Here is a 24,837-nt window from a genome sequence, read left to right on the forward strand (position 1 = left end):
ATTAATATATATATACTAGAAGAAAATAACAAAAGTCTTTTATGTTCTGAAAATAAGAAAGATCAATTAAATTTAAGTTTTTTTTCAATGTGTAAAAAATTAAATAGATTATGTCATTTTTAATTTATAAAATTGACAATTATCTGACATCTTATAAAAAATAACTTTGTATAACATAGATGATTAAAAGCTAAATACACGGCTGAGATCAACTTTAGTTAATGAATTAAGACATTAGCAATGATATTAAATCAACATAAACATTGAATTAAAAAAATAACAATTTTCTTAAAAAATAAATATGTATTAATTGTAGTGTGAATTCTACTTTGGTGAATAATACGATTGCAGGTCTTTACCACTTTACATTACTAATTCTTTTAAATTAAGCAAGATAATTGTAAATTAGTAATAACTTTAATAATAAAATATCTCATTATTCAGGGTTTATTTGACCAAAACTCAAAAAAATTACTCGACTCTGCAATATACATATATGTTAATTTTTAGTTTGTTTTTATAAACATATTGACAATATTTGATGGATTAACTACAATCTTTTCTTTTTACACAGTACAGTGACTGCCCTGCTTGTATTTATTGAGTAAATACAAATTACATGACACAAATAAAAAAATATGTATGACGATTAATGAGATATATTAAAATCGTTATTAATATTTTACATGAAACGCTATACAATATTTATCGATAAGAAAATGATCAAGAATTTTACTAATATAATTATAGAGAAAACTGGACCTGAGGTTGTCCTTTGGCAAATTACATGAGGTTATGACACTTTATAGTGTAATATTTTAAGGGCAAATCTGTAAATATAAACACGACCCCCTTGTATTTACAAAAATATCACTATACTACATTTGTTTTCTTTTAACCTCAAACATGTCTACTGAGGTCATCCTCATGTCCAGCAATCCCTATAATTATATGATGTACAAAAAAAATCTAGAAAATGACTCGTGTCTCGGACAGACTATTATGCTAGTTATTATACGATAGAATACACAAAATTTTAAAATTATTTGAATATAACAGAGATTTAAGCTAGTCTATCATAAATTCAGAATTCAAGAAATCAACTTCCTACCATATGCAAGGGTTGATTCGGACATTTGCACTTCTTTTGTTTAATACAACGTGGAATGTTGTATTGTCAAGTGATACTGCATACTTATAAAAGTTGAGTTTTCTACTTCGAAAAAAAACTAATTGTGGGAAAAAAAAAACAAACTATGGTAACACCGAACGCATAATAGTAGCAATAGCTTTTTATAATAAATCTATGTTCACCCCAGCCAAAGGACATCATCAAATAAGAGGTACTAATATCTATTTGCACTACAACAGAGATTCAAACCACAAAACACTGTTTTTCCTTTCTAATACTCGTAGTAATGAACTAGCAGATATCTATCCCTCGCAATGAGAATGAGAACTACTTTATTACAGCTGCACCACCAATGTATTATCCCTGAGAAAATGAAAGGAATAGATTGTATAAGAATAATGAAGACAACTAAAACAAGGTACCCATTAATCCAAGCTATATGCAGGATAACAAAGCTGCAATTTTAACCAAGAGGATTGTAATAAAGATATATGAATGTCATAGCAGAAATGGTATAATCTTATCATTGTCAAGAGGATCAACATTTTGATCATGATTTTATTCACAATAGAAAACATGCAGGTGAAAAGAACTCTCATTAATTATGCACCATTTTCTTTATTATATTTCATACACAATTAACTTAAGCATCCACAATAATTTCAAATCTATAATCATGGTGACACATATGTTCGGCTATCAACAAAATCTTCCAAGATATTATGAATCAATGTACTTTCTAGACTTTAATTAAAATGACTGAATATATAAGCAAGGTGTAATAGGACTTCAATATGGGAATGTGCAAAGCTAATATAAAAGTTTAAATACCAAATCACAATGGGACTTGACTAAAAAAAATCTATACATGTTCCAAATTGTTACTTTAACCTATGTTATTTGGACTCGGCTAGAAGTGTCCGACATGGACACGTGTCCAAGTATCGGACTCGGCAACATTATGAAAAATATACATGTTTTGGCCTAAAATAAGTGTCCGAGTCCGAGCGTCCAAGTCCGAGTATCGAGTGTCCGACACGGGTACTCGAAGGTAAAATGAAGAGTCCAAGTAACATAGACTTTAACGAGTTGGGTACTTGATATCTATGTTAAGAAAGGAAAACTACATACACTTCCTCTTGCTCTTTTATCTATATTTTATGTTGCAGAGATTATCTATTTAATGCTTTGTTAAGACTCTTAGAAAGAGCAGTATAGTAAGAGTAAAGACATTTGTGTTCAAAGGGGAAAGATGCATCTGAAAACATTAGAAAATGATCTGTTGGAAGGAAGATCAACAAAACACATATCCAAAAAAAAATTGAAGAAATATAAGAACTTTTAATATATAAAGTTAAACTTTCAATACATTTTACACAATAAAAGGAAACAAGGCTAACGACATTATAAAAGTCAACTTGCAGAATGCAGGGTAAGCCATGGAGAAATTTAAGAAGGTAAAAATTTCATTACCATCTTAGGCGCCACCAGTAACAAGTCTCATAATAAACAACATCACAACATCAACCCAATTTGCACGCTACTAAAAAAATTCCATAATTTTTATAAGCGTAAAAAGCTATAACTCGGAAAAAAGGAGCCCATAACGATAATGATCCATTTAATTAACATCAGCAAGGAGCCGTCTCTACTTAATTATATTCTTCCACTTCTACCAAGTTATTTAAACACTATGAACATGTATAACAAAACTATATCCTACTACTAAAATAATACAACACACAAAATGGTCATATTGAGTCAATTGAAACATTTTAATCCACCTTTGCACAATATATGAACCACAATCTAGCATACTCTAATTCCTATGGTGATCAAAGGCATGAAGAAGCTACGTAATCTCTAACTACAAATAAATCCAAGTTAAATCATAGATGTCACGCTTCATAAACATCTGAATTCTTAAAAGAAACAAACCATGTAGCAAATAAAACCGAATATACTTTATTTTAACACATTTCATAACAACGCATATTAAAACTCTGGCCATATTGTAACACGGTACTACATTTTATAAAAAAACTTATGACACATAATAACCAAAACAAACATCCATACCGCAATCAACGCCCAACTCCAAGAAGCATATTGTTCCCATCAGGCAAGTAAGCAACATTAGGATTCTTGGACAAAGTAGCAGCCATCTCCCTCTGCGCTTCAATCTTCCTCAACTCAATCAACCCCATCCCACTATCCTTGGTCGCATCAGAAATCAACTTAGCCGACTCACTCTCCCCTTCAGCTCTAATAATAGCCGCCCTCCTCTCCTGCTCTGCTTTCGCCACAACATACTTAGACCTCTCCGCCTCCTGCTGAGCCACCTGTTTCTGCTCAACAGCCTTGGAAAACTCATTACCATACGACAAATGCGTGATCGCCACATCATCAAGCACAATATTAAAATCCTTAGCTCTCGCTGTCAAACTATCGCGCACAAGCGCAGACACTTTAGGCCTCTCAGTCAACAACTGATCCGCATTGAATTGCGCAACAACAGACTTCAAAATCTCATTACCAATTGAAGGTAAAACCTTCTCATCATACTCAGTCCCTAATTCCTTGTAAATAACAGGCAATTTCGACTCTTCGGGTCGCGATAAGACCCGAAGAGTCAAATTGACCATCTGCAGGTCTTTAGTACCGGAAATGGACGAAAATGTGTGCGGTTTGGTGCGGATATCGAAGATATTAGGGGTTTGAAGGAAAGGGATCAGAAAGTGAGTACCTTCACCGACCGGCGTGTCGAGAACACCGCGGAGACGGTCCATGAGGACGGCGCGTTGGCCGCCGTCGACGGTGTAGAGAGAGGAGTTGACGGCGGTGGCGGCGACGCCGAGACCGAAGGCGGCCTGTCCCATCTTGGAAAGTAGAGAGATGATCGCTTGCTGATTTCCAGCCATTGTAGAGAGAGAAAATGAGGTTTAGTTTAGGAGAGAGAAAGTTTGATCGTAAGGGTTTAGGCGAAAGAGAAAGGTGGGGTTTAGGGTTTTAGATTAAAAAAGGGGAGTTAACTTGTTGTACAAGAAATGAATGGGCTGGGCTTCGGGTCTTTTTTGTCTACAGTGTTGGGCTCATAGATGTGGGTCTACAGTTATTTAGAAAGAAAATTATTGAAATTATGCTATCATTCCATTCTCTCTTTTTTTTTAATTTTATTTAATAATTTGTATGGTAGACAATAAAATATAAGAATAATAATTAGTTTGTATTACATTTAATTAGTTTGTAGACAATAAAATATGAGAATCATTTGGCATCATTCAAGTATTCAAGTGATAATTAATTATATTCTGTCAAATAATATTAATTATTTAGCATGTTATAATAGTAAATTAACTATTATTCAGATAATTTTAAGAAAATTTAACAAATAACATGAATTATTCAGATGTATTGTTCAGATTGTCCACAAATTTCACTGGTTGAGAAAATTCTGATTCAGATTTAATAAATGAGGCCTTAGGTCTTATTTGTTACATCTGAATAATATTTTCTGAATGGTTAAAATTTCTGAGTGAGTAAAAATTCTGAATAAGGATGAATAATGTAATTTTTTAAATAAAACATAAAATCATCTGAATGATAAAATTTTAAAGTTTTTAATATTCAATTCATTGTTATAACTTCACATAATTTATAAATTAAACTACTTACATATCTAGATTATTTCGGTTGCATTATATTTTTGCAAAAATATAATTTTTCTATAACTCGATGAACTAGATGTAAACTCGACAACTTTCTCCAACTCTATTTCCCCAAATGTAACCTAAAAACTCTATGCAACTAATTGCATCTTTGGTTAATTTCTTTGACACTCTATGTTTGCAAAAAAATCAGAAGATTGTAAAATAGCAAAATACTTAAAACATTAGTATTTTTTACATTTTTTTAAAAATTTTAATCATTTTAAATTAATTTTATGATTTCAATTAATGTTATTGTTCATATTTTAAATTTCTTTATAAAAACCCATGAACCTTCCATTTACGGATATTTTATAATAATTTTTATGCAAAATAGATATTAAAAATAATTACATGTGAATTATATTATTTTGATATTTTCTATGAAAGCATACTATTTTAATTAATAAAATTGTTGTTGACAAAAGATTTTGTATTTTTAACAATATTATATGATAAAAAAAAATCAATTACATAGTTTTCAATAAATTTTATAAAAAAAATGATACCTTAGTGCTACACAAGCTTGATCAAAGGACATGCTACATTTTATATAGTGACTCGTTGAGGGACTTTTGGTATTCAAATAAAAATAATAATTGCCAAACAGTCTTAAGTATGAAAAAGTGAGTTGTTCAACAGATCATGTCCTTAGATTAGATTATCCCGACGTTACCCACAAATGTTTTTTGTATTATTATTTTTCTAATTTTTTAGAAAATAGCTTTTAAAAAATTGGATAAGAATTTTCGAAAACAAACATGTATTTTTTTGTATTTTTAATCTAAAAAGAACTAAAAAAAAATCATCCATTCATCCTTAAGATTGTTTTTACTTAAAAAATGTAGTGAAAGAACAAAATGGCGTAGGTGAATATATTGAAATAATAATTATTATATTATTCTTATGCCTAATTGTCCATTTTTTTAGTGGAAAATGAAATGAACCAGTCTCATTATCTCATTCTCTTATTTTAAATTTGAAATCTAAGGACCTGGTACTTCGTCACATTTGGAAAAAAATTCTTTAAAACTAGAAAATCATAAAACATGTTCACCAAATTAATTTCTCAAGTGAAAATTCAAGAAAATGAAAAACACAGTTGTTTTCAAGTTTTCTCGTATAAATTTATTATCAGTTTTTCATCTTTAGAAAAATAATAGAAAACACGACTGAATTATCTAACTTGGCACTTAGGAGTTATTAGGTGATCATCTTCCTTCTCTTTTTAGGGTTAAATATCAAAATAGGTCACTTATTGCGTCCAAATATATTAAGTGAGTCACTGATTACAAAACTGACTCAAATGAGTCACTCATTTGAAAATTTGTATCAAAAATATCACTCTATCGTTAGTCAAAATTCTTAAAAGTATTATATATTGAGTTTCAAACATTTTTTATGAATGATATTATATTCAAATAAAAGGTTCCGAGTTCTACTATTTTAGATTATATTTCTAGTTTTTTAAAATTTTATCAACTATTTATTTTTAATTTTTTGATTGTTTTATTTGATTTAAATAAAAATAAATGGTAGATAAATTTTAAAAATTTTAAAAATATTATCTAAAATACTAGAACTCAGAATCTTTCATTTGGATGTAATATCATTCATAAAAAATGTGTGAAACTCAATATATAATACATTTAAGAATTTCGACTAACGATAGAGTGATATTTTTGATACAAATTTTCAAATGAGTAATTTATTTGAGCCAGTTTTGTGATCAGTGACTCACTTGATACATTTGGACGCAGTAAGTGACCTACTTGATATTTAACCCTCTATTTTTAACCTAGTAGTGATCACTGATCACCCATTATGAAACATCATTTATCTGGTGTCGTGACATGTTTTTATCAAAATTAGTGGGTTAAATGCTAAGTTTGATTATACTTGCGATCGAATCTACCATGAGCCTTGATTAATTACTAAAATAAATAAATGTAAATAAGACGGGAAATTGTTGACGCGGAAAACCCGTGAATAGGAAAAAAATCGCGGGTGGGAATGTGTACCCAATCAAAGTAAAGTTTCACTTGTACGATGTTTGTTGATACAAGTAATATAATTCAAACTATTCGAACATGATTTACATGAATGATCAGAATTGACATAAATGTTTGGATTGGGTGTTTTTTGATTCGGGTTAATTATCAACTAGATCACTCGCTCCGTCCAAATGTATCAAATGAGTCACTGATTATAAAACGGACTCAAATGAGTCACTCATTTGAACATTTGTATCAAAAATATCACTCTATTATTAATTAAAATTCTTAAAAATATTATATATTGAGTTTCACATATTTTTGTGAATGATATTATATTCAAATAAAAGATTCCGAGTTTAAGTATTTTAAATAATATTTTTAGATTTTTAAAAATTTATCTACTATTTATTTTTATTTAAATCAAATAAAATAATCAAAAAATTAAAAATAAATACTTGATAAAATTTTAAAAATCTAACAATATTATCTAAATTAGTAGAACTCGGAACTTTTAATTTGTATGTAATATCACTCATAAAAAATGTGTGAAACTCAATATATAATACTTTTAAGAATTTCGACTAACGATATAGTGATATTTTTGATACAAATTTTCAGATAAATGGCTCATTTGAGTCCGTTTTATAATCAGTGACTCACTTGATATTTTTGGACGCAATAAGTGACCTATTTGATAATTAACCCTTTTTTATTCTCCAGCCCTCATGTTTTCTTCGAAGTTGGAGTATTTATTTTGTGTTCAAAATGATGATCCTGCTCTTGTTGTTTTTCTCCCCCTCTTATCCTCCAAGTCTCCACCTTTTACTGCAACTTCTCCCCTATTTTCGTTTCCTCTTCTCTTTCGGTTATTGACTTGGGTAGGGATGTTTATCTGAATAATGCTACAAATCCGGACAGTTGATGACTTAGTCTTTCCCCTCTAATTTTGTTAGTTAACTACCCAGGACATCAAGTTTTGGTTCATGTCAAGTTGTCCTGCATATATCTGCTGCCGTCATGTCTTTACACATCGTGTCATGTCAAAATATAGGCACAACAATAGCCCCGGATTTTGTTAATTTATTTAATTAACAAAATTCATCCACCTTATGCCGTGTTTCATTTTCCAAGCATTAAAGTAATTGTGTAGTCATTCATCTCCGAGATCTTCGTGTAATTTCCTATTGATATGCATGCATTGTCCTTTCATCTCCCCATAAAACTCTTCCCGATGTTTATCACTTAATTTTCACGTCTCTATATACACATCTACCCCTTCATTGTACACTCCCCTTTTCCCCAAATCTTGTAGAAAAAATCAACTCAAAACCCTTCTTTTTCCCATGGCCAAAAAGAGTGTTCGCAGCTTAGAGAGTCACCATGAATTTCCTCACCCGTCGTCCGAGAGCCCTGAATGGGTCATGACTAACCTTTTGGATTCTCGTGATAGTCAACCGAGTCTTATTAAATCTGAACAATTTGAAGAATTAAAATTGTTTTTTCACTCTGACGTCAATCTCATAGTCCCAGATTCTTCCATCCGGGGCGATTCCTATAGAGAGGGTTGGGTCTGTTTTTACTTCTATCCCTTTGATGTTAGTTTAATTTTCCTTTTTTCGAGGTTTGTTGCTGGAGTGCTCAAGGCACTTAACGTGTCTCCCGGACAGCTGATGCCCTTTGCATGGAGGATGTTGGCTTGTCTTGACGCTATTGAAGATAAGCATAAGTTGAACATTAGCGTTGAAGTGGTGAAGCATTCTTACAGTCTAAAGAAGTTTCACAACTGCAGAGTAGGTTTCACCAATAAAGACACTGAAGATCCCTTGATATTGAACAATGAGACGGTCAATGATCGAAATTGGAAAAAGGATTACGTATTTGCTGAGAAGAAGTCGTTAGGAGAAGATTCTGATTATCTGCTTGAACGTTGGAACAACGCGAGTAATTTTCCTATACTTGTCTGCCTTTCCTTTGTACACTTGTTATTGATTCTCCATTCATTTGTCCTTACGGTCTAGTAATTCCGTTATCGCTGTACTGTTTCTCATTCTCATATTTTGTTCATATATTCATGTGCGTAGTTGTATACACCACGACTTGTTTATTTTTTCTCAATCATTTGCATGTAGATTGTGATTTTGAGTTTGACGAAAGTGATGAGGCGACAAAAGCTATTGTAGCTAAAATTCGGGCTCTGCCCGTTTCTGAAAGACTCTGGCCCAATAGTCTTGGTCGGCCCATTCGCAATGCTAGTAGAGTGAATGTAGATGATTTTATTGTCAACATGAAGAAGACTCAACTGAAAAATGAGGCGGGTGCTTCTAGGAAGCCTGGGTCCAAGTCTATTGCTCAAAGGACCAGAGGGAAGTTGTTTGTGTCCTCTGCCATTAAGCCGGCGCATTCGATACAGAGTTTGTCTTCTGAGACCCTAGAAAGCCCCAAGAGTGACCATAATATTGAGATGAGTTCAGGACGCATGTATGCCAAAGGTATGCGTCGTGTCTTCTCTTTTATGTCATATTTGTTTCTAGATTTTTGGATTTGGATTTACTGTTTATCTTGGATTGAGCCTTACTTTCTAATTGTAGAGTTTAAGCCCCCTATTATCAAACCTTTGTTAATATCCGGTAAAGATATGTTTAACAAGAGATGTCATGAAGAGAAGTCTACTGAGACTGGTTCTTCTAAAGCCCCTCTGTTGTCCAGCCCTTTGCTAACCCCTCCTGTTATCCCTTTAACTAAGAAGGTTTGTGTCAACCCATATGTGACTACCATTAGCTCCGATGTTCCCATGCTTCTCCTGACTCGAAGTTACTCTGTTTGTGCTGACCTCCACACCTTTGCACACTTTCTTGATGACATGGTGCTCCCTCAATCAATGGAGGAACTCTCTGCTACGGATCTTGAAGACATTCTTGACAACGCAGCATGCTACTCCTTTCACGTAAGTCCGCTTTCACTCTTTTAGATATGTACTCATTTTCTCTCTGTTTCATACTTTCTGTAGATATCTATAAACTCCTGATTCTTCCTGTTTCATGTAGACACTTCAAAGTGTGTTGGTTGCCCGTGAGGTCTATAACCACAAGATGCAGAAGGCTAAGGAGCTTGATGAGGAAAATCAGTCTTGCGTCAAGAAGCTGGAGACTGTAGAGAGAGTTGCCGAGGAGAGATTGGTGAGCATAAATGACCTTCGAAGGGAGTTTGATGAGTTCACAACTAAAGTACAGTATCTTGAAAACGTCATGCACTCTGAAGCTGAGAAGGTTGTCCACCAACAGGTCATGTGTACTAGGGTGGACACTATGTTGGAGTATCATCGAGGTGAGTGGAAATCCTGGAACGTACTGGAGACTGTCAAGATTTATAACAAGGACTTTCCTGATGGCGCTTTCCCTCTAGACGAGTTTGAGACTCCCAATGAAGACACTGAAATTAAGTCCCCTAAGGATGACAGTCCTGACGAGGAGTAATTTGATGTTATCGCTTTGTTTTAATAAACTTTTGCTTCGTACTTTGGTTTTTTAAGTTGCTACGTTGGATTCCTGTTTCGTCTTTTAGATGGGGAATTTTGTTTTGTTTCGTTGATCGTTAATTGTGACTTTTGCATCTTTTGAATCGTTATCATTCTGGGTTTTCATTTCTTTGAGTTTATAATCTTCTCGTATGATTGGATCATTTGATGTTGATTGAATATTGTTATCGAGACCGCATATGTATACCTTTAATACATGTTTATCTTGTAAAGTTTCGACACATAGTATTTTAGGAGATACAGTCATCCTAATCTGTTGTTTTAGTTTGTCATCGTCCGTCATCTTTCACGTAATTGCTTATGTTAGCGTATGTCGTCATGTTATACTGTAAAATTGTATATTTTTTTTGATAAAAACTGTTATTATGTCACTTCGTTAACATACGTTGGTGCATGCACTCGTAGGGTGGTTAAAAGGCCTTATTCCCTCTTGAAACTCACCATGTCATTTTTTATAATTTCGTAGAATATCATGTGGATACGTAAGTATTGTGATTTTTGTAATGAACATCATAGCGCTTTTATTGTCAACTAAATTTGTCAAGTGCGTATCTTGCAAATTAGCAAAAATTGTAACCGGGTGATCAGCCCTTCGAGGGTTTTTATTCTATGCAGCTATAGAGTGATGTTGTGAAATTTTATGGAATTAAAGTGCAAACGTGCATAGATTCTACAAGCATAATCTCATATATCTTACTCAGGTAATTCATAACTTTGAAAGCATAACCACATTGCATAGTAAGGTAATTCATAACGAATTGAATCATAAAATTGATCTCCCATTGATGTTCTACCAAAAGCAAACGATAACAAACAACACACAATGTCATGCCAAACACAAATGACAAGCAAAAACTATCTATGTCCTAATCGACTTATTGATCAATAACTTCTAAAATCAAAAAATTAAAAAGATGAGATATAAAACTTTACACATGATAAAGTTTTAGGTGTAAAGCGTTCCAGGATCTTGGTACTTGCGTTCCAGGCTCTTGGTACTTGCGTTCCATCCATAGTGGACAGTCGGTATGCTCCACGTCCTACGACAGCGTCTATGAGGTATCAGCAAACTTCCCTACCGTCACGTCCATCGTGTTCCGGAATGTCTTCCTTAGCACCATGTCGCCAACACGGAAAGTCCTTATGTGAACATGTTTGTTGTAGACATTGGCTATTCTTTGTTGATAAGCAGCTACCCTGATTTTTGCCATTTCCCTCAGCTCATCTACTGTGTCCTTGTCATGCAACAATTCTGCATTGTTCACGTTATTTGTCAAGAGTCCATATCTTGCCGTTGGCACCATGATCTCTGTTGGTAGCACAATTTCAGTACCATAGACTATACTGTAAGGTGTCTGCCCCGTAGACGTCTTTGGAGTTGTTCTATCTGACCATAATACCCACGGCATTTCTTCAGCCCACTTTCCTTTACAAGTCGTCAACCGTCTTTTTAAGTTGTTGATTATAATCTTGTCGCTTGACTCGGCTTGCCCATTGGCTTGAGGATATCTTGGCATCGACTTAATCAGATCAATATTCCAACGTTTACAAAATGCTTCCGTCTTATCACTGATGAATTGTGATCTATTGTCACAAATGATTTCTGATGGTACACCAAACTTGCAAAGAATGTTTCTTTTGATGAATGAAATTACTTCCTTTGACGTCACTTGTTTGAATGCCTCCGCCTCAATCCATTTCGAGAAATAATCGGTCATGGCCAACATAAACACTTTCTGTCCAGGTGCTGGTGGCATTTTTCCCACAATTTCCATTCCCCATTTCATGAAAGGCCAAGATGGAATAGACATATGGAGCTGTTCAGATGGTTGATATATGACAGGTGCATGTCGTTGACAAGCATCACATTTCTTTGCATAGTTCAGGGCATCTTGATTTAGCGTCATCCAATAGTATTCCAAGCGTAGAATTTTTAAAGATAGATTTCTTCCATTAGTATAATTTCCGCATTCCCCTTCATGTGCATCTCTTAACACCATGTCTGCTTCATGCCTTTGCAAACACCTTTGCAGCAACCCTGTGGAAGATTTCTTGAATAATTCCTCATATATGATCGTGAACCTTGATACTTTCATCCTGAGAACCCTTGCTTCATTGTTGTTGGTTGTCACTGTTCCAAATTGTAAGTAATCTTTGAATATTTTTATCCAGTCATCTACATTTTCAATGGCGTCGTCATTATGTTGATCAAGAGTCATTGTTTCTGTCACACGAGCTAGTCTTTCCATAGCAGGCTTCATGATATGGACCACTAGGATGTTGTTGAGGTCTAAGTTTCTGAACACAGCTCCCAATCCAGCCAATGCATCAGCTTGCACATTATTTTCTTTTGGGATCTGTTCTATGCTGAAGTTATCAAAGTAGTTGATTAGTCTTTTTGTGATGTCGAGTTAAGCCACCATTTTAGGATCTTTGGCTTCATAAGAGCCCTTGGCATGATTGACAACAAGTAATGAATCACAATTAACATTAATATTTTTGATCTTCATGTCTTTAGAGATTGTGAGTCCCATGATTAATGCCTCGTATTCAGCTTCATTGTTCGTGGCTTTGAAGTCACAACATATTGATTGGGATATCATATCCCCCTGTGGCAATTTGAGGACAAGCCCCAGTCCCGTTCCATTGACATTAGATACCCCATCTGTATACAACGTCCAGGGCTTCATGTCTACCCTTGAAAGAACTCAATGAAACTCCTGCTCAACATCTATCATTTGGCTTGGACTAAAATCAGCCACAAAATCAGCTAAAGCTTGCGACTTTATCGCAGTTCTTGTGTCATAAGTGATGTCATAAGTACTTAGTCGTATTTCCCATTTCGCCATTCTCCCCGTTAAATCAGGTTTACTTAAGACGTTCCTCAAAGGGAAGTTCGTCATGACATGTATCTTATGTGACTCAAAGTAATGTCTCAATTTAATGGAAGTCATGGCTAACGCAAGTACTAACTTTTTAAGAGATGTGTACCTTGTTTCTGCATCTACTAAGCTCTTTCTGATGTAATACACAGGCGACTGGACGCCTTCATTCTCTTTGACAAGAACACCACTTACTGCATGATCAGTTACCGACAAATACACGTACAAGTCCTCTCCTTGAACGGGTTTGGAGAGAAGTGGTGGTGTAGTCAGATATTTCTTCAAGTCATTCAAGGCAGTCTCATGTTTTTCAGACTACAAGAATCCTTTATTCTTCCTCAACACGTCATAAAAAATCTTGCATCTATCAGACGTACGTGAAATGAACATGTTCAAAGCTGCCACTCTTCCTGTCAGTTTCTGTACTTCTTTGACGTTCGATGGACTTTTTAATTCGAAGATTGCCTTAACTTGTTCTGGACTTGCTTCGATTCCTTTTCTTGTCACCATGTGTCCAAGGAACTTTCCTGATGACACAGCAAAGTTGCATTTGGATGGGTTTAACTTCATGTTGTATGACCTCAGTATATCGAACACTTCTTGAAGATCACGTAAATGACTTTCTGCGTTAACAGACTTGACGACCATGTCGTCAATATAGACTTCCATTGTCCGTCCTATTTGTTCTTTAAATATTTTGTTGACCAGTCTCTGAAACATAGCTCCAGCGTTTCTCAATCCAAAAGGCATGGCCAGATAACAATATATCCCCCTATCTGTTATAAACGCAGTTTTTTCACAGTCAGACGGTTCCATTTGGATTTGATTGAAGCCACTCGGTGCGTCCAAGAACGTGAGCAATTCATGACCAGCCGTTGAATCCATCATGGTGTCAATGTGAGGTAATGAATAAGGATCTTTAGGACAAGCTTTGTTCAAATCTGTATAATCAACAAAAACTCTCCATTTCCCATTTTTCTTTTGTACGATGACGACGTTTGCTAACCATTCGGGGTAATCAACTTCTTTAATCATGTCAGCCTTGATGAGCCTTTCCACCTCGTCATTTATTATCTTGTTTTTGTCAGCTGCAAACTTCCTTCGTTTTTGTTGGACGGGTGTATAGCTAGGGTCTACATTCAACTTGTGTGTTATGATATTTGGGTCGATTCCCGTTATGTCTCCATGATCTCATGCAAAAGCGTCCAGCCTCATGGTTAAGAAACTTATCAAATTGGCTTCAATTGTTGGAGTAAGGTCTTCACCAATTAATACCTTCTTATCCCCTGTTGTCAAATCTACTTCAGCTAATTGTCCCGGCCCTGTTACCGTGGCTACAGGCGTCTTGTTTCCCTAATGTTGGACAGTTGGCTTCAGACACGTCATGTAACAGTCCCGAGCCATAGTTTGATCACCTCTTATTTCCTGAGCCCCTCATGGTGTTGGGAATTTTAATACTTGATGATATGTTGATGGCACCACCTTCAAGTTGTGTATCCATGGTCTTCCCATGATTATGTTGTAACTCGAATCCACGTCAATTATGCAGAATTTTTCCAAGAGATTGACCCCTTGTGCATATGTTGGTAAAGTGATCTCCCCCAACGTGCGTTTTGTCTCACCACTGAACCCCACTAATATTGTCGACTTCTTGATCATGTCACTTTCTGCTAATCCCATTTGTGTCAACGTGCTCAACATCATGATGTTGGCAGCACTCCCATTGTCCACCAATATTCTTTTGATTAAACAATTTCCCATGGGTAATGAGATGACTAACTCATCTTGTTGTGGTTCTCGTATGTCCTTTTTGTCTGATTCGTCAAACATTAAGGATGGAAAATTGCCATTGCCAATCCCCACTTGTGTGACTCGTATGTCTGTTTCTCTAGATGCCCTCTTAGCCTGTGAATATGTTGATCCATATATTTCCGGCCCTCCTGAGATGAAGTTGATCACCTTGTGATGTGGTGGAGGTGGTGGCTGTCTTAATGGTGTCGCGTCGTTTCTTCTCGGAGACACATTCTTCCCAACATAAGATGTCTTCTTTGTCGCCATGAATTCTGTGAGGTATCCTTTCCTGGTTAGAAATTGTAGCTCTTTTCGCAAGGCCACACAGTCATAAGCTTTGTGTCCGTAATCTCCATGATAGTCATACCATAGTTTGGAATCCGGGTTGGCTTTTGGTTTATTGCTCTTCACCGGCCACTTTACTATTCCTCCCAACTTAGTAAATTCCCTCATCATGGCAGAAGGTGTTATTATGAAGCCATAAATGTCATAGGTTGGTGGAAAATTGGGATCTTTCCTTCAGCCACTACGTTCCTCTCTCTTCCATTCATTGGACTCTTGTGTCGAGTTGACGTGTACTTCATCTCTGTTAGGTCTAGTGTAGGGTTTGTACTCCTTGGACCTTGGTGTCATAATTTTTCTTGACGGCTTGTAGTACTTCTCGTCCTCCTCCATTTTGTCTTCCTCCAATCTTACTTGTGCCATAGCTTTGGCTTGCACATCATCCATTGTTCGACATGGATATTTTATCAATTCTTCATAAAGTGGAGATTCTCGTTCTAGTCCTCACCTGAATGCTTCGATAGCTATAGGGACATCACAGTTGGTGATGGTCACCTTTTCCCTGTTGAACCTTGTCAAGTAATCACACAAAGGCTCCCTGCTTCGTTGGACAATCTTGTATAGATCACTGGTTCTCTTCTCGAACACTCGACTGCTTGCAAACTGTAAGTTGAATGCATCTATCAGATCAACAAACGTTTTGATGCTTCCTTGCGGAAGGTTCACAAACCATTGCAACGCTGGTCCTGATAATGTAGAACCAAAACCCTTACACATACAGGCCTCTATTAAGTCACGTGTGATTGGTACTGTGAACATTCGTTGTTTGTATTGTGCAACGTGCTCCAGGGGATCACTAGTTCCATCATATGTCTCATTTGTGGTATCGTGAAACATTTTGGTATATCAACCAAGGCGATATTGTCATGAAAAGGGGAATCAACGTAGCTTGTTGGGGTTGCTTTTTCCAACGGTTTTGGGACACCGGGTATTCTTTCAATCAAGTCCCTCATTTCTTGTAGTTCTATTCTAAATTCTTTTGTAACTTGACTTTTGGATCTTGTACTTTTGTAACGCGATCTTCTCCTGTCAGTCTCTCCTCGTCGATCATCACGATCATCATATTGTTGCTCGTCACGTCTTCTTTCCATGTCATCTTCATTATGTGGTACATCCTCCATGTCTTCTATGTCAATAACATCATCTGTTCCATTCGTTAGCCCTCCGTTTTGGTTGTAATCTACTGCTTCATCCATGTCCAAACGTCTAACTACGCTTGGAATGGTTTTCTTCGTCGTAGTCTTGGTTCTCGATTTAGCCGTAGTGAGTTCCTTCTTCAATACTTCATTTTCCGAACGCATCTTCTCCATTTCTTCTTGCAACTATCTCAATGTCGTATCTCTGCTATTCTCAGCTTCTCCTTCCTGGTTCGTGACTTGCTCTTTTCCGCTTTCCATCGTAATATGTTAACCAAATCTTTAGCAAGTTTCCCACAGACGGCGCCAATTATTTTTACCAAAATTAGTGGGTTAAATGCTAAGTTTGATTATACTTGTGATCGAATCTACCATGAACCTTGATTAATTACTAAAATAAATAAATGTAAATAAGACGGGAAATTGTTGACGCGAAAAACTCGTGAATAGGGAAAAAACCGCGGGTGGAAATGTGTACCCAAACAAAGTAAAGTTTCACTATGTTTGTTGATACAAGTAATATAATTCAAACTATTCGAACATGATTTACATGAATGATCAGAATTGACATGAATGTTTGGATTGTGTATTTTTTTATTCTCTAGCCCTCTTGTTTTCTTCGAAGTTGGAGTATTTGTTCTGTGTTCAAAATGATGATCCTGATCTTGTTGTTTTTCTCCCCCTCTTATCCTCCAAGTCTCCACCTTTTACTGCAACTTCTCCCCTATTTTCGCTCCCTCTTCTCTTTCGGTTATTGACTTGGGTAGAGATGTTTATCTGAATAATGATACAAATCCGGACGGTTGATTACTTAGTCTTTCCCCTCTGATTTTGTTAGTTAACTACCCAGGGTTGATGACTTAGCCTTTCCCCTCTGATTTTGTTAGTTAACTATTGTTAACTACCCAGGACGTCAAGCTTTGATTCATGTCAAGTTGTCCTGCATATATCTGCTGTCGTCATGTCTTTACACATCGTGTCATGTCAAAATATAGGCACAACAACATATAATATGTTTAGTCCAAAATTGAAGCTTTTGTTTTATTATCTTTAATATTAATATTTTGTGTTAATTTAAATAAAAAGAAGAATTAATTCCGTATAAAGAAATTAGTTTTGTCAAAAAGAACATGTTAATATAGTAATTGTTATTTTTAATCATATAATAACTTAACAAGTTTACATATATATATATATATATATTTATTTATTATTAAGTAAACCAATTATAATTACAAAGAAAAAGGTTGATTTGAAACATGTTTTTCATTTTTCCAACCTTGAAAATTAAACACCCTTTGGAACATGTTTTAATAGTTTTCATCAGTTTTTCAAGAAAAAGAAAACATTATAAAATTTCTGAAAACTAAAAAAGTAATGAAGTTTTGTACAAGTAAACAGGGGATAAATCTTTTAACAGGTTGTGGAAAAGTGTTATGCATCAAGGCCTTAAGGGTAAGCAGTTTACTTTCTTTAACTACGCATATTGTATTTGTACAAGTAAAATCAAAATATAGGGTAAGCTAAAAAGAGAGACTTGTTGAAACACAATTACGCATCCATGGCATTTACCACAAGTACAAACCGATGATACTGAGTCTCAAGAACAAAAGTTGCAGCAGACACTGAGACGCACAAGATGAGTTTGAATGAAAACCTTAAAACTATTCCTATGTGATGTCCGGCACAAGTTTAACTCTCAAATACAAAAAGTTGCAGATGCGCACATTAGTTAAGATGAAAACTCTAAACTTATCCCTATGCAACGCAGTGCACCAGCTTTATTTATTAGGAAGTTCTATAGGAGAACAATTCTGGTGGTTTCAAGTCAATTTGTGAATGGTTTCCATATCAGCAACTTCCTCGAGGGTTCCTTTCCGAGCATGGTCCCACAATTTGTACAAGAAATTGTCGACAACTAGTCTGAACCAAGGGGATAGTTTCAAGCCTTCCTCACCCGCATCAGCTTTTCTCAGCAACTCTCTCAGCTGATCTTGGTTTACATATCTGATGTCAGCAACCTCATCCGGGTTGGGGTTTACTTTCACATCACGAACAATAAAAAGAAGGTAATCCACTGCAAATTGGTAAAAAGAAGAGCGGAACGAACTCAGATAGTATATATAGTAAAAACCACCATGTACTTGGTTCGTTTCATAAGAAACTCTTGGAAAGCTTTTTATGTAAGCATTGTAAAATCTGGAACTGTAAATGGCAAACTATGCACCGACTTGACAAGTAGAAAAACTTGGAAACATTACGCAGAGGACAATAACTAATCATCAGTGTACTGAAAATTAGGTAAACAAATTTTGAACACAATAAGAACAAAAGCATGATTATTAAAATCAATAAAGAGAAGGATTATTACATTCATGTTCTCCCCACTTGCCATCAGAAGGTGCTTTGTACAGCATACGGCCCACAGGCAAGAACTGATCAACAGGAACATCTTCAGCAGGAATACCGAGCTCATCTAGAAGCTTCCTCTGAGCAGCATTCCTTGCCCCTAGAGGTGGTTAAATGAGCAATGGAACTCAAACCACGGATATAAAAGGATATTAGGATACCAACATGTACCATAAAAGTGAAAATACCTAAATATTTTTCCTCGATAAGCTCAGATTCCCTGTACAGAGGGTGGCTGCAACAGGTGTTTGTCCACACCAAAGGGAATGTTACCTTGGTTGCAGAACGTTGCTGTAAATTTACGAAAATAATTATATTGAGATGTAGTAATGTATTATATAGAATAACAACCAAAGGTAACTACAAGACATCATGTATTATATAGAATAACAACCAAAGGTAACTAAAAGACAGAGGAAAGAAGTCAAAACATCCATCGCAGTATAGACTTTCAAGCTGACAAAAGAAAATTTGATACAACTCAACTTAAGCAAATGCTACATGTACTATAAAACAGTAAATACATATAATTATTTAAAATATATTGTCATGCTATTAAACATAAATTTCTGGTTTGTGGATATGTAGCATATTAAATATCACTCACTTTGAGAGCGATCATACTATGTACTAATCATGAGTACAGTACAGAAATCTTAGTTGATTACAATAGAAAATTATGATTCATATATGAAAGGCCATCCTTCCAGTTTCAAGGTGTGACAATGAAGGATTCATAATCATTAACCATTTAGAAAATTCCAACATAGGCCTCGTTTGTTTCGTCAACTTTTATAATTACACAGGAACTTGAACTTCCCCATAACTAAGTTACAACTACAAGTTCCAAGGTAAATAAAATATACGTGTTTGTTTTATTGATATGTAACTAGAGGTTACGTAGTTAATTTTGGTAAGTAATTTATGTTATTATATTAAATAGCTATGTAACTTGTGGTGACCATGATGGAACTTGGTAACTAAATTCCCCTGTTTTGTGGTAACTATAAAAACCGGTAACTACAAAAAACATGGAACTTGAAGTTTCCTTATCCAGTTTAAAATAAAGCAAACCAAACAATGTAACTCATTTTAAATCCAGGGAACTTTAAGTTACGTAGTCGGGTTACATCGAAACAAACGAGGCCATAGTTTTCTACCGAACTCACTCATCCTAGTAGCTTCTATGCCTGTGATTAGCAAAGAAAAATAGTTTCCTTAACTAGACCACTAAAAACTGAAGGCAAGGGAGGATATACAGTTACCGACCCTTATCATCTTCCACGATTTTCCTAATTTGAGAGAGAGGGTTTATAATACATAAAAGACATCTTTAAATTGTAGCACAAACTGATTTTAAGTGTAAATTACAGCAAATAAACTTGTGACCCATTTTTTAGTTTCAATATAGTGTAATTCATACCTGAAGGAGCAACTCATATTTTGAGTTGAACAAGAACACACTGAAAGCTCTGTGAAGCAAATTTTTGGATTCGATATTCTCCATCAAGTGACCTGCATATATAGAAGCGTCAAACATAGAGGAAAATGTGAATAGTTTCACAGCAACAATAACACCCAACGATTCCTGGTGTAATGTTTACTTACGTGTCATGTCTATATTCAAATACATGTGGGAATAGTTGGAAACATATTGACGCAGAGAAGCTATATACTTATACTAATATATGACTTCAGATGGTAAACAAAGATTTTAGGTTCATCTAGCTGTTGAAAAGTGAGGAGAGAAAAAAGAAAGCAGCTTACAATTGTATTTATTTTCATGACCAACAACATGATCATTCTCATCCACCAAAATACACCTGCCATGGTTAAAGATCAAACAACTGTTACAACTTACAACAGCAAGCATAAGGAAGTCCATGCATATGAAGATTCAAACAAAAGGTTCAGTCCTTTAAGCAGAAAGGCACACGTGCACACACAGCAGATCTCATTCATATACACACAAGTTCAGCCTAGAAACTGCTAGGGCGGGCGAGTGGCGACTTATAGCTGGTTTCTAAAGTTATAGGTTAAATTATTTTGTAGTCTAACATGATATCATATAAATCCATGATATTATATAAATCCAGCAATAAATAATTTCTAACAAATAATATGAATTATGCAACAAAAAATCAATACTCAAGTAGGATGCATAAAGGTTTATATATAAAATTCACCGGAAAATATACAGTACGAAATAAGTACATCCAATATATTCTTTAAACAAATATATCCAAGAGCAATGTATAATATAGTATAAATTAAATATTAAACCAAATTATTAACTAGACTTTATACATATAAAATAAGAGTTAAATGCATCTGGTGTACCTGAACTATGCTTCTTATGCATTTTGTGTACTCATACTACCAATTGAGCATATTGTGTACCTAACCTAGACAAAAAAGTATAACTTGTGTACTTCCATTAATTACAACTAACAGAGGTTAGTAACTAGGAGGGGTTGTTCTTTGCATACACATCCACAATATACACACATCTTCATCATCCGAATTCCAGTTCACTGTTTATGAATATTGACTAGTTAGTTTCACCAGCCTTGAATTTATTTTTTCTTCAAGAACCCTATTAATCATCTTCCCGATTTTCTTGTTTTTTCTCCAGAACCCATCTTTAATCTCCGCCCAAATCAACAACTTCAACTTCCTCTCTTTTTATTCTCCGAAAAGCATCAGTTACCTCGTGAAGACATCTATTACGTAAATGAGCCTGGAGACGCTTATCTCCATAACGGCGTGATCGTACTAACTAGACAATGTCTATATAGAGTGTGTTGTTTGCTCTTTTTTGAATCAGTAAGATCAGAGAAAAAGAAAATTTTGAAGGTATATAGTATATAGCAGCTCTATAGCCTATAGGTAGCATAATTTTATACGCATATCAGTTGGAAATTATATGTTAATTATTCTGTGTTTGTGATTCAGGTGTTGCTTCTGTCCTTATTTCAAATGTTTGGAATATTGATGATATAATGGCTGAAATTTCAAACTTCAGAAGCAAAACACTTGCTTGTGCTGCAGAATCAATTCAAAACATCTCCTTGTCAGAGTACCCCTCTGACAAACAGAGCAGCAAAGGAGGATAATTTTTCTATGAATAACAATGGCTGCTGCTAAGGGAAAGGGAGTGAAAATGTTATGGAGGGAAAGACAAAAAAAGGAGGGAAACAAAAGCAACAAACGGGGTTAGCACCCCTCTTGACGGGAAGTACATAAATTAAACCAATTTCATTAGTTCAAGTACACAAATGTGTTTAATTAAGTGTTTAGGTACACAAATTGCACCAGGAGCATAGTTTAGGTACACCAAGTGCATTTAACTCTATAATATAATATTAGTTGCCGGACATGTATTAATCCCCATATTATTGATAAGTAGTTGACCAGTAACTAAGCTAGAGATCATCTTTGAATTTGTCAACAGAATACAACACACATCAATACAGCAAGCAGCACACCTAAGAAGAAAACCGCAACACTCCGGAAAAACACATACCAACCGAGCTCTGCTAAATTCAATTCTAAAGTCCTAAAAATCTTCAAATCAAATAGAGCCAACAACATCATAATTTATCAAATCCATTCATGATCTCGCACACACTCTAACAAACAACAAACATCCAGATAGAAACATACATGCATTTACATAAACAATTCAAATAAACCTAATTAAACATGAAAACTCAATCAATCACTAAATCAAACAGTTTCATCCGATTCAAAAAAACAAACGATTCAATTCGATCTACAACTCAATGAATTAAATCACAAAGCCGCCTATTCATTTACATATACATAAACAGATACAGATAGATATACTTACTCGTCATCGAACATGAGTTTTCTCTGAACAGCATCCATAGTAGCTTCATCAGTAGTAGCCATGGCAGAGAGACAACGAGATTGACGAACAGGTATAGATACAGAGAGAGGAGCTGTAAAGAACTGAGCTTTGGTACTGTTATATGTATTGTTTAAACATATAGATGATGCAAAACGAGATTTAAATAACGAGAGAGGCGTGAATCTCGAGGAAAACGATGCTGCTATTTGTACCGGTGTTTTTGCAGCAGCTGGTACCAACAACATAGTGATTCTGATTTTTGATTATGCCTAGTTCTCTATTTTTCTCTTTTTGTTTTTCCCTTTTTTCTTAGCGGGACCGAAGTTGTTGTTGTTTTAGTATTTATTTAACATCGCTATATCGTTTTTATTATTTTTTTATTATATATCCGTTTACATCTCTACATTTTTCTAACTTGTTGGGCTCAAGTTTATTTTCCATCTTGTCGGGCTACACTTTTCCAACTCCCCCTTCTTTTTCTATATTTCGCTCCTAAGTTAACAATCACTTTTTCATGCATCGTATACAAACTTGCAATTTTCGGTCCCGCGTATAAATATTTTGTGTACTTTCATATGTTTTTTATAAAATTTTAAATTTGAACTCGACCCGAATTTACATTCATATATCATTTTATTAATACTAACCTGAAATTAATATATTCATATTTAATCGTTTAGTACACTAAAATACACGAATTATATACGAAAAAAATCAATTGTTAAAAAAGATAATAAATAATTAAACAATTTAGGATAATAAACATTAACTTCAAAATCAATTATCGTATACATTTAAATCTCGATAAATGAATATTATTGAAACCGAAATATTTATTCATTAATCGAAATTAATCAATTATTAAGATCAAAAATATATTATTTTTATTATATTAGAACCGAAAAAATATATTTATTTGACAAAATTATTTATTTATTGAATACTTATTTATTCAGGTACTAGTGTATATTGAATTTATTTTACGTTGTTATCGGTGTATTCTGTACTCCTAGAGAGAGTAACGAGTCAACAACCAGTTGGCTCAGTTAATTAAATAGGGGATAACTATCCTCTTGATCACAGTTCGAATCTCACGAGAGAAGAATTTATGATTATGGCTCATGTGTTGGAGCATGTCGCTTAAATATGATTTATCTTAATACAGGCTATTGTACGAACTCATAAAATTTTATCCGGTACGTACCAAAAAGTAGCGGCAGCAGATTACCTCGGATATAAAAAAAGTCTAACAACCAGCCAAGTTCACAATTCAGGGATCCACCAACCGACAACTTACTTTAAAATATTAAAAATGAGAAGATTCATCCAATGACGGGAGGTCGTGGATAGGTTTGATTGTGTTTCTGCTTTATGGAAATTTAAATTAAAATTTTAATATTTAGTGTTAATATTCCTAATTTTCAGAGATTATTATTGTTACTATTTGAGTGTACAATGTAATTTTTTATAGTGAAAAAAATAAAATTGTGAATATTGTATTCCTGTTTAATGAGATTTTATCATAAACTGGCTCAATATGCTAATCGGTAATTGTATATCGATCCTTATTAATATTGTGAAAATATTTAACTACTGTATCCTTCTTCGGATCAGAATTCAAAAATTTATATTTGTATTTGTATATGATTCCGAAAATATTTAAAATATAATATCTAAATTTGGATTCGGCATATACTATCTGGATACAGATAATATCTGAATCATGACCCGATTTTCAATCAGAATTGTTATTTTTATGTTAAAAACTCAAAAAAATACAACAAAAATTTTAGAATTAAAATTATTTTTTTAAATTTGAGTTAAGAGTTAAGGTGATTTAATCATATTTTATTTTTTTTTATTCAAAAAATTATATTTTTTATACTTTTGATATACTTTTGTTATCTCTAAAATATTAAACTCAAATGATATATATAAATATAATACTTTTATAGGAAGGTAATTTTTTTATATTATATTAATTAATGAATATATAATCACACCCAGACATACAATATAGAATAAAATTTTA

The 24,837-nt window shown here is 34.3% G+C and overlaps 3 protein-coding genes across 3 annotated transcripts; all 3 read right to left on the reverse strand.

Annotated features, from left to right (window-relative positions):
• Positions 1–1,272: 1,272 nt before the first annotated feature.
• Positions 1,273–4,119, reverse strand: LOC141710670 (prohibitin-3, mitochondrial-like). The gene is made up of 2 exons (XM_074513218.1): positions 3,212–4,119; positions 1,273–1,495 (listed from the first exon to the last, which is right to left on the reverse strand). The coding sequence occupies exon 1, from the start codon at positions 4,051–4,053 to the stop codon at positions 3,217–3,219; it is 837 nt and encodes a 278-aa protein (XP_074369319.1). The 5' UTR covers positions 4,054–4,119; the 3' UTR covers positions 1,273–1,495; positions 3,212–3,216.
• A 10,325-nt stretch (positions 4,120–14,444) lies between these two features.
• LOC141714097 (uncharacterized) lies at positions 14,445–15,497 on the reverse strand. The gene is made up of 2 exons (XM_074517638.1): positions 14,712–15,497; positions 14,445–14,606 (listed from the first exon to the last, which is right to left on the reverse strand). Exons 1-2 carry the CDS (start codon positions 15,495–15,497, stop codon positions 14,445–14,447), a joined length of 948 nt encoding a protein of 315 aa, XP_074373739.1.
• A 2,544-nt stretch (positions 15,498–18,041) lies between these two features.
• On the reverse strand, positions 18,042–23,136 carry LOC141712097 (isopentenyl-diphosphate Delta-isomerase I-like). The gene is made up of 6 exons (XM_074514897.1): positions 22,785–23,136; positions 20,699–20,754; positions 20,355–20,446; positions 19,120–19,222; positions 18,894–19,031; positions 18,042–18,599 (listed from the first exon to the last, which is right to left on the reverse strand). Exons 1-6 carry the CDS (start codon positions 23,048–23,050, stop codon positions 18,346–18,348), a joined length of 909 nt encoding a protein of 302 aa, XP_074370998.1. The 5' UTR covers positions 23,051–23,136; the 3' UTR covers positions 18,042–18,345.
• Between the last annotated feature and the right edge of the window lie 1,701 nt (positions 23,137–24,837).

The sequence above is a fragment of the Apium graveolens genome, chromosome 3 (assembly GCF_009905375.1).
Source record: "Apium graveolens cultivar Ventura chromosome 3, ASM990537v1, whole genome shotgun sequence".
Taxonomy (NCBI): domain Eukaryota; kingdom Viridiplantae; phylum Streptophyta; class Magnoliopsida; order Apiales; family Apiaceae; genus Apium; species Apium graveolens.

Bases quoted from the DNA above. Each gene is read 5' to 3' on its own strand.
- LOC141710670 (XM_074513218.1), bottom strand. From the start codon at position 4,053: ATGGCTGGAAATCAGCAAGCGATCATCTCTCTACTTTCCAAGATGGGA.
- LOC141712097 (XM_074514897.1), bottom strand. From the start codon at position 23,050: ATGTTGTTGGTACCAGCTGCTGCAAAAACACCGGTACAAATAGCAGCA. The intron at 19,032-19,119 runs GTATTTTCACTT...AACCACCTCTAG, and splicing joins TATCGAGGAAAAATATTTAG to GGGCAAGGAATGCTGCTCAG. The intron at 18,600-18,893 runs GTAATAATCCTT...ACCAATTTGCAG, and splicing joins CAAGTGGGGAGAACATGAAT to TGGATTACCTTCTTTTTATT.
- LOC141714097 (XM_074517638.1), bottom strand. From the start codon at position 15,497: ATGAGGGAATTTACTAAGTTGGGAGGAATAGTAAAGTGGCCGGTGAAG. The intron at 14,607-14,711 runs GTATTAAAATTC...GTCCAACATTAG, and splicing joins TGCCATCAACATATCATCAA to GGAAACAAGACGCCTGTAGC.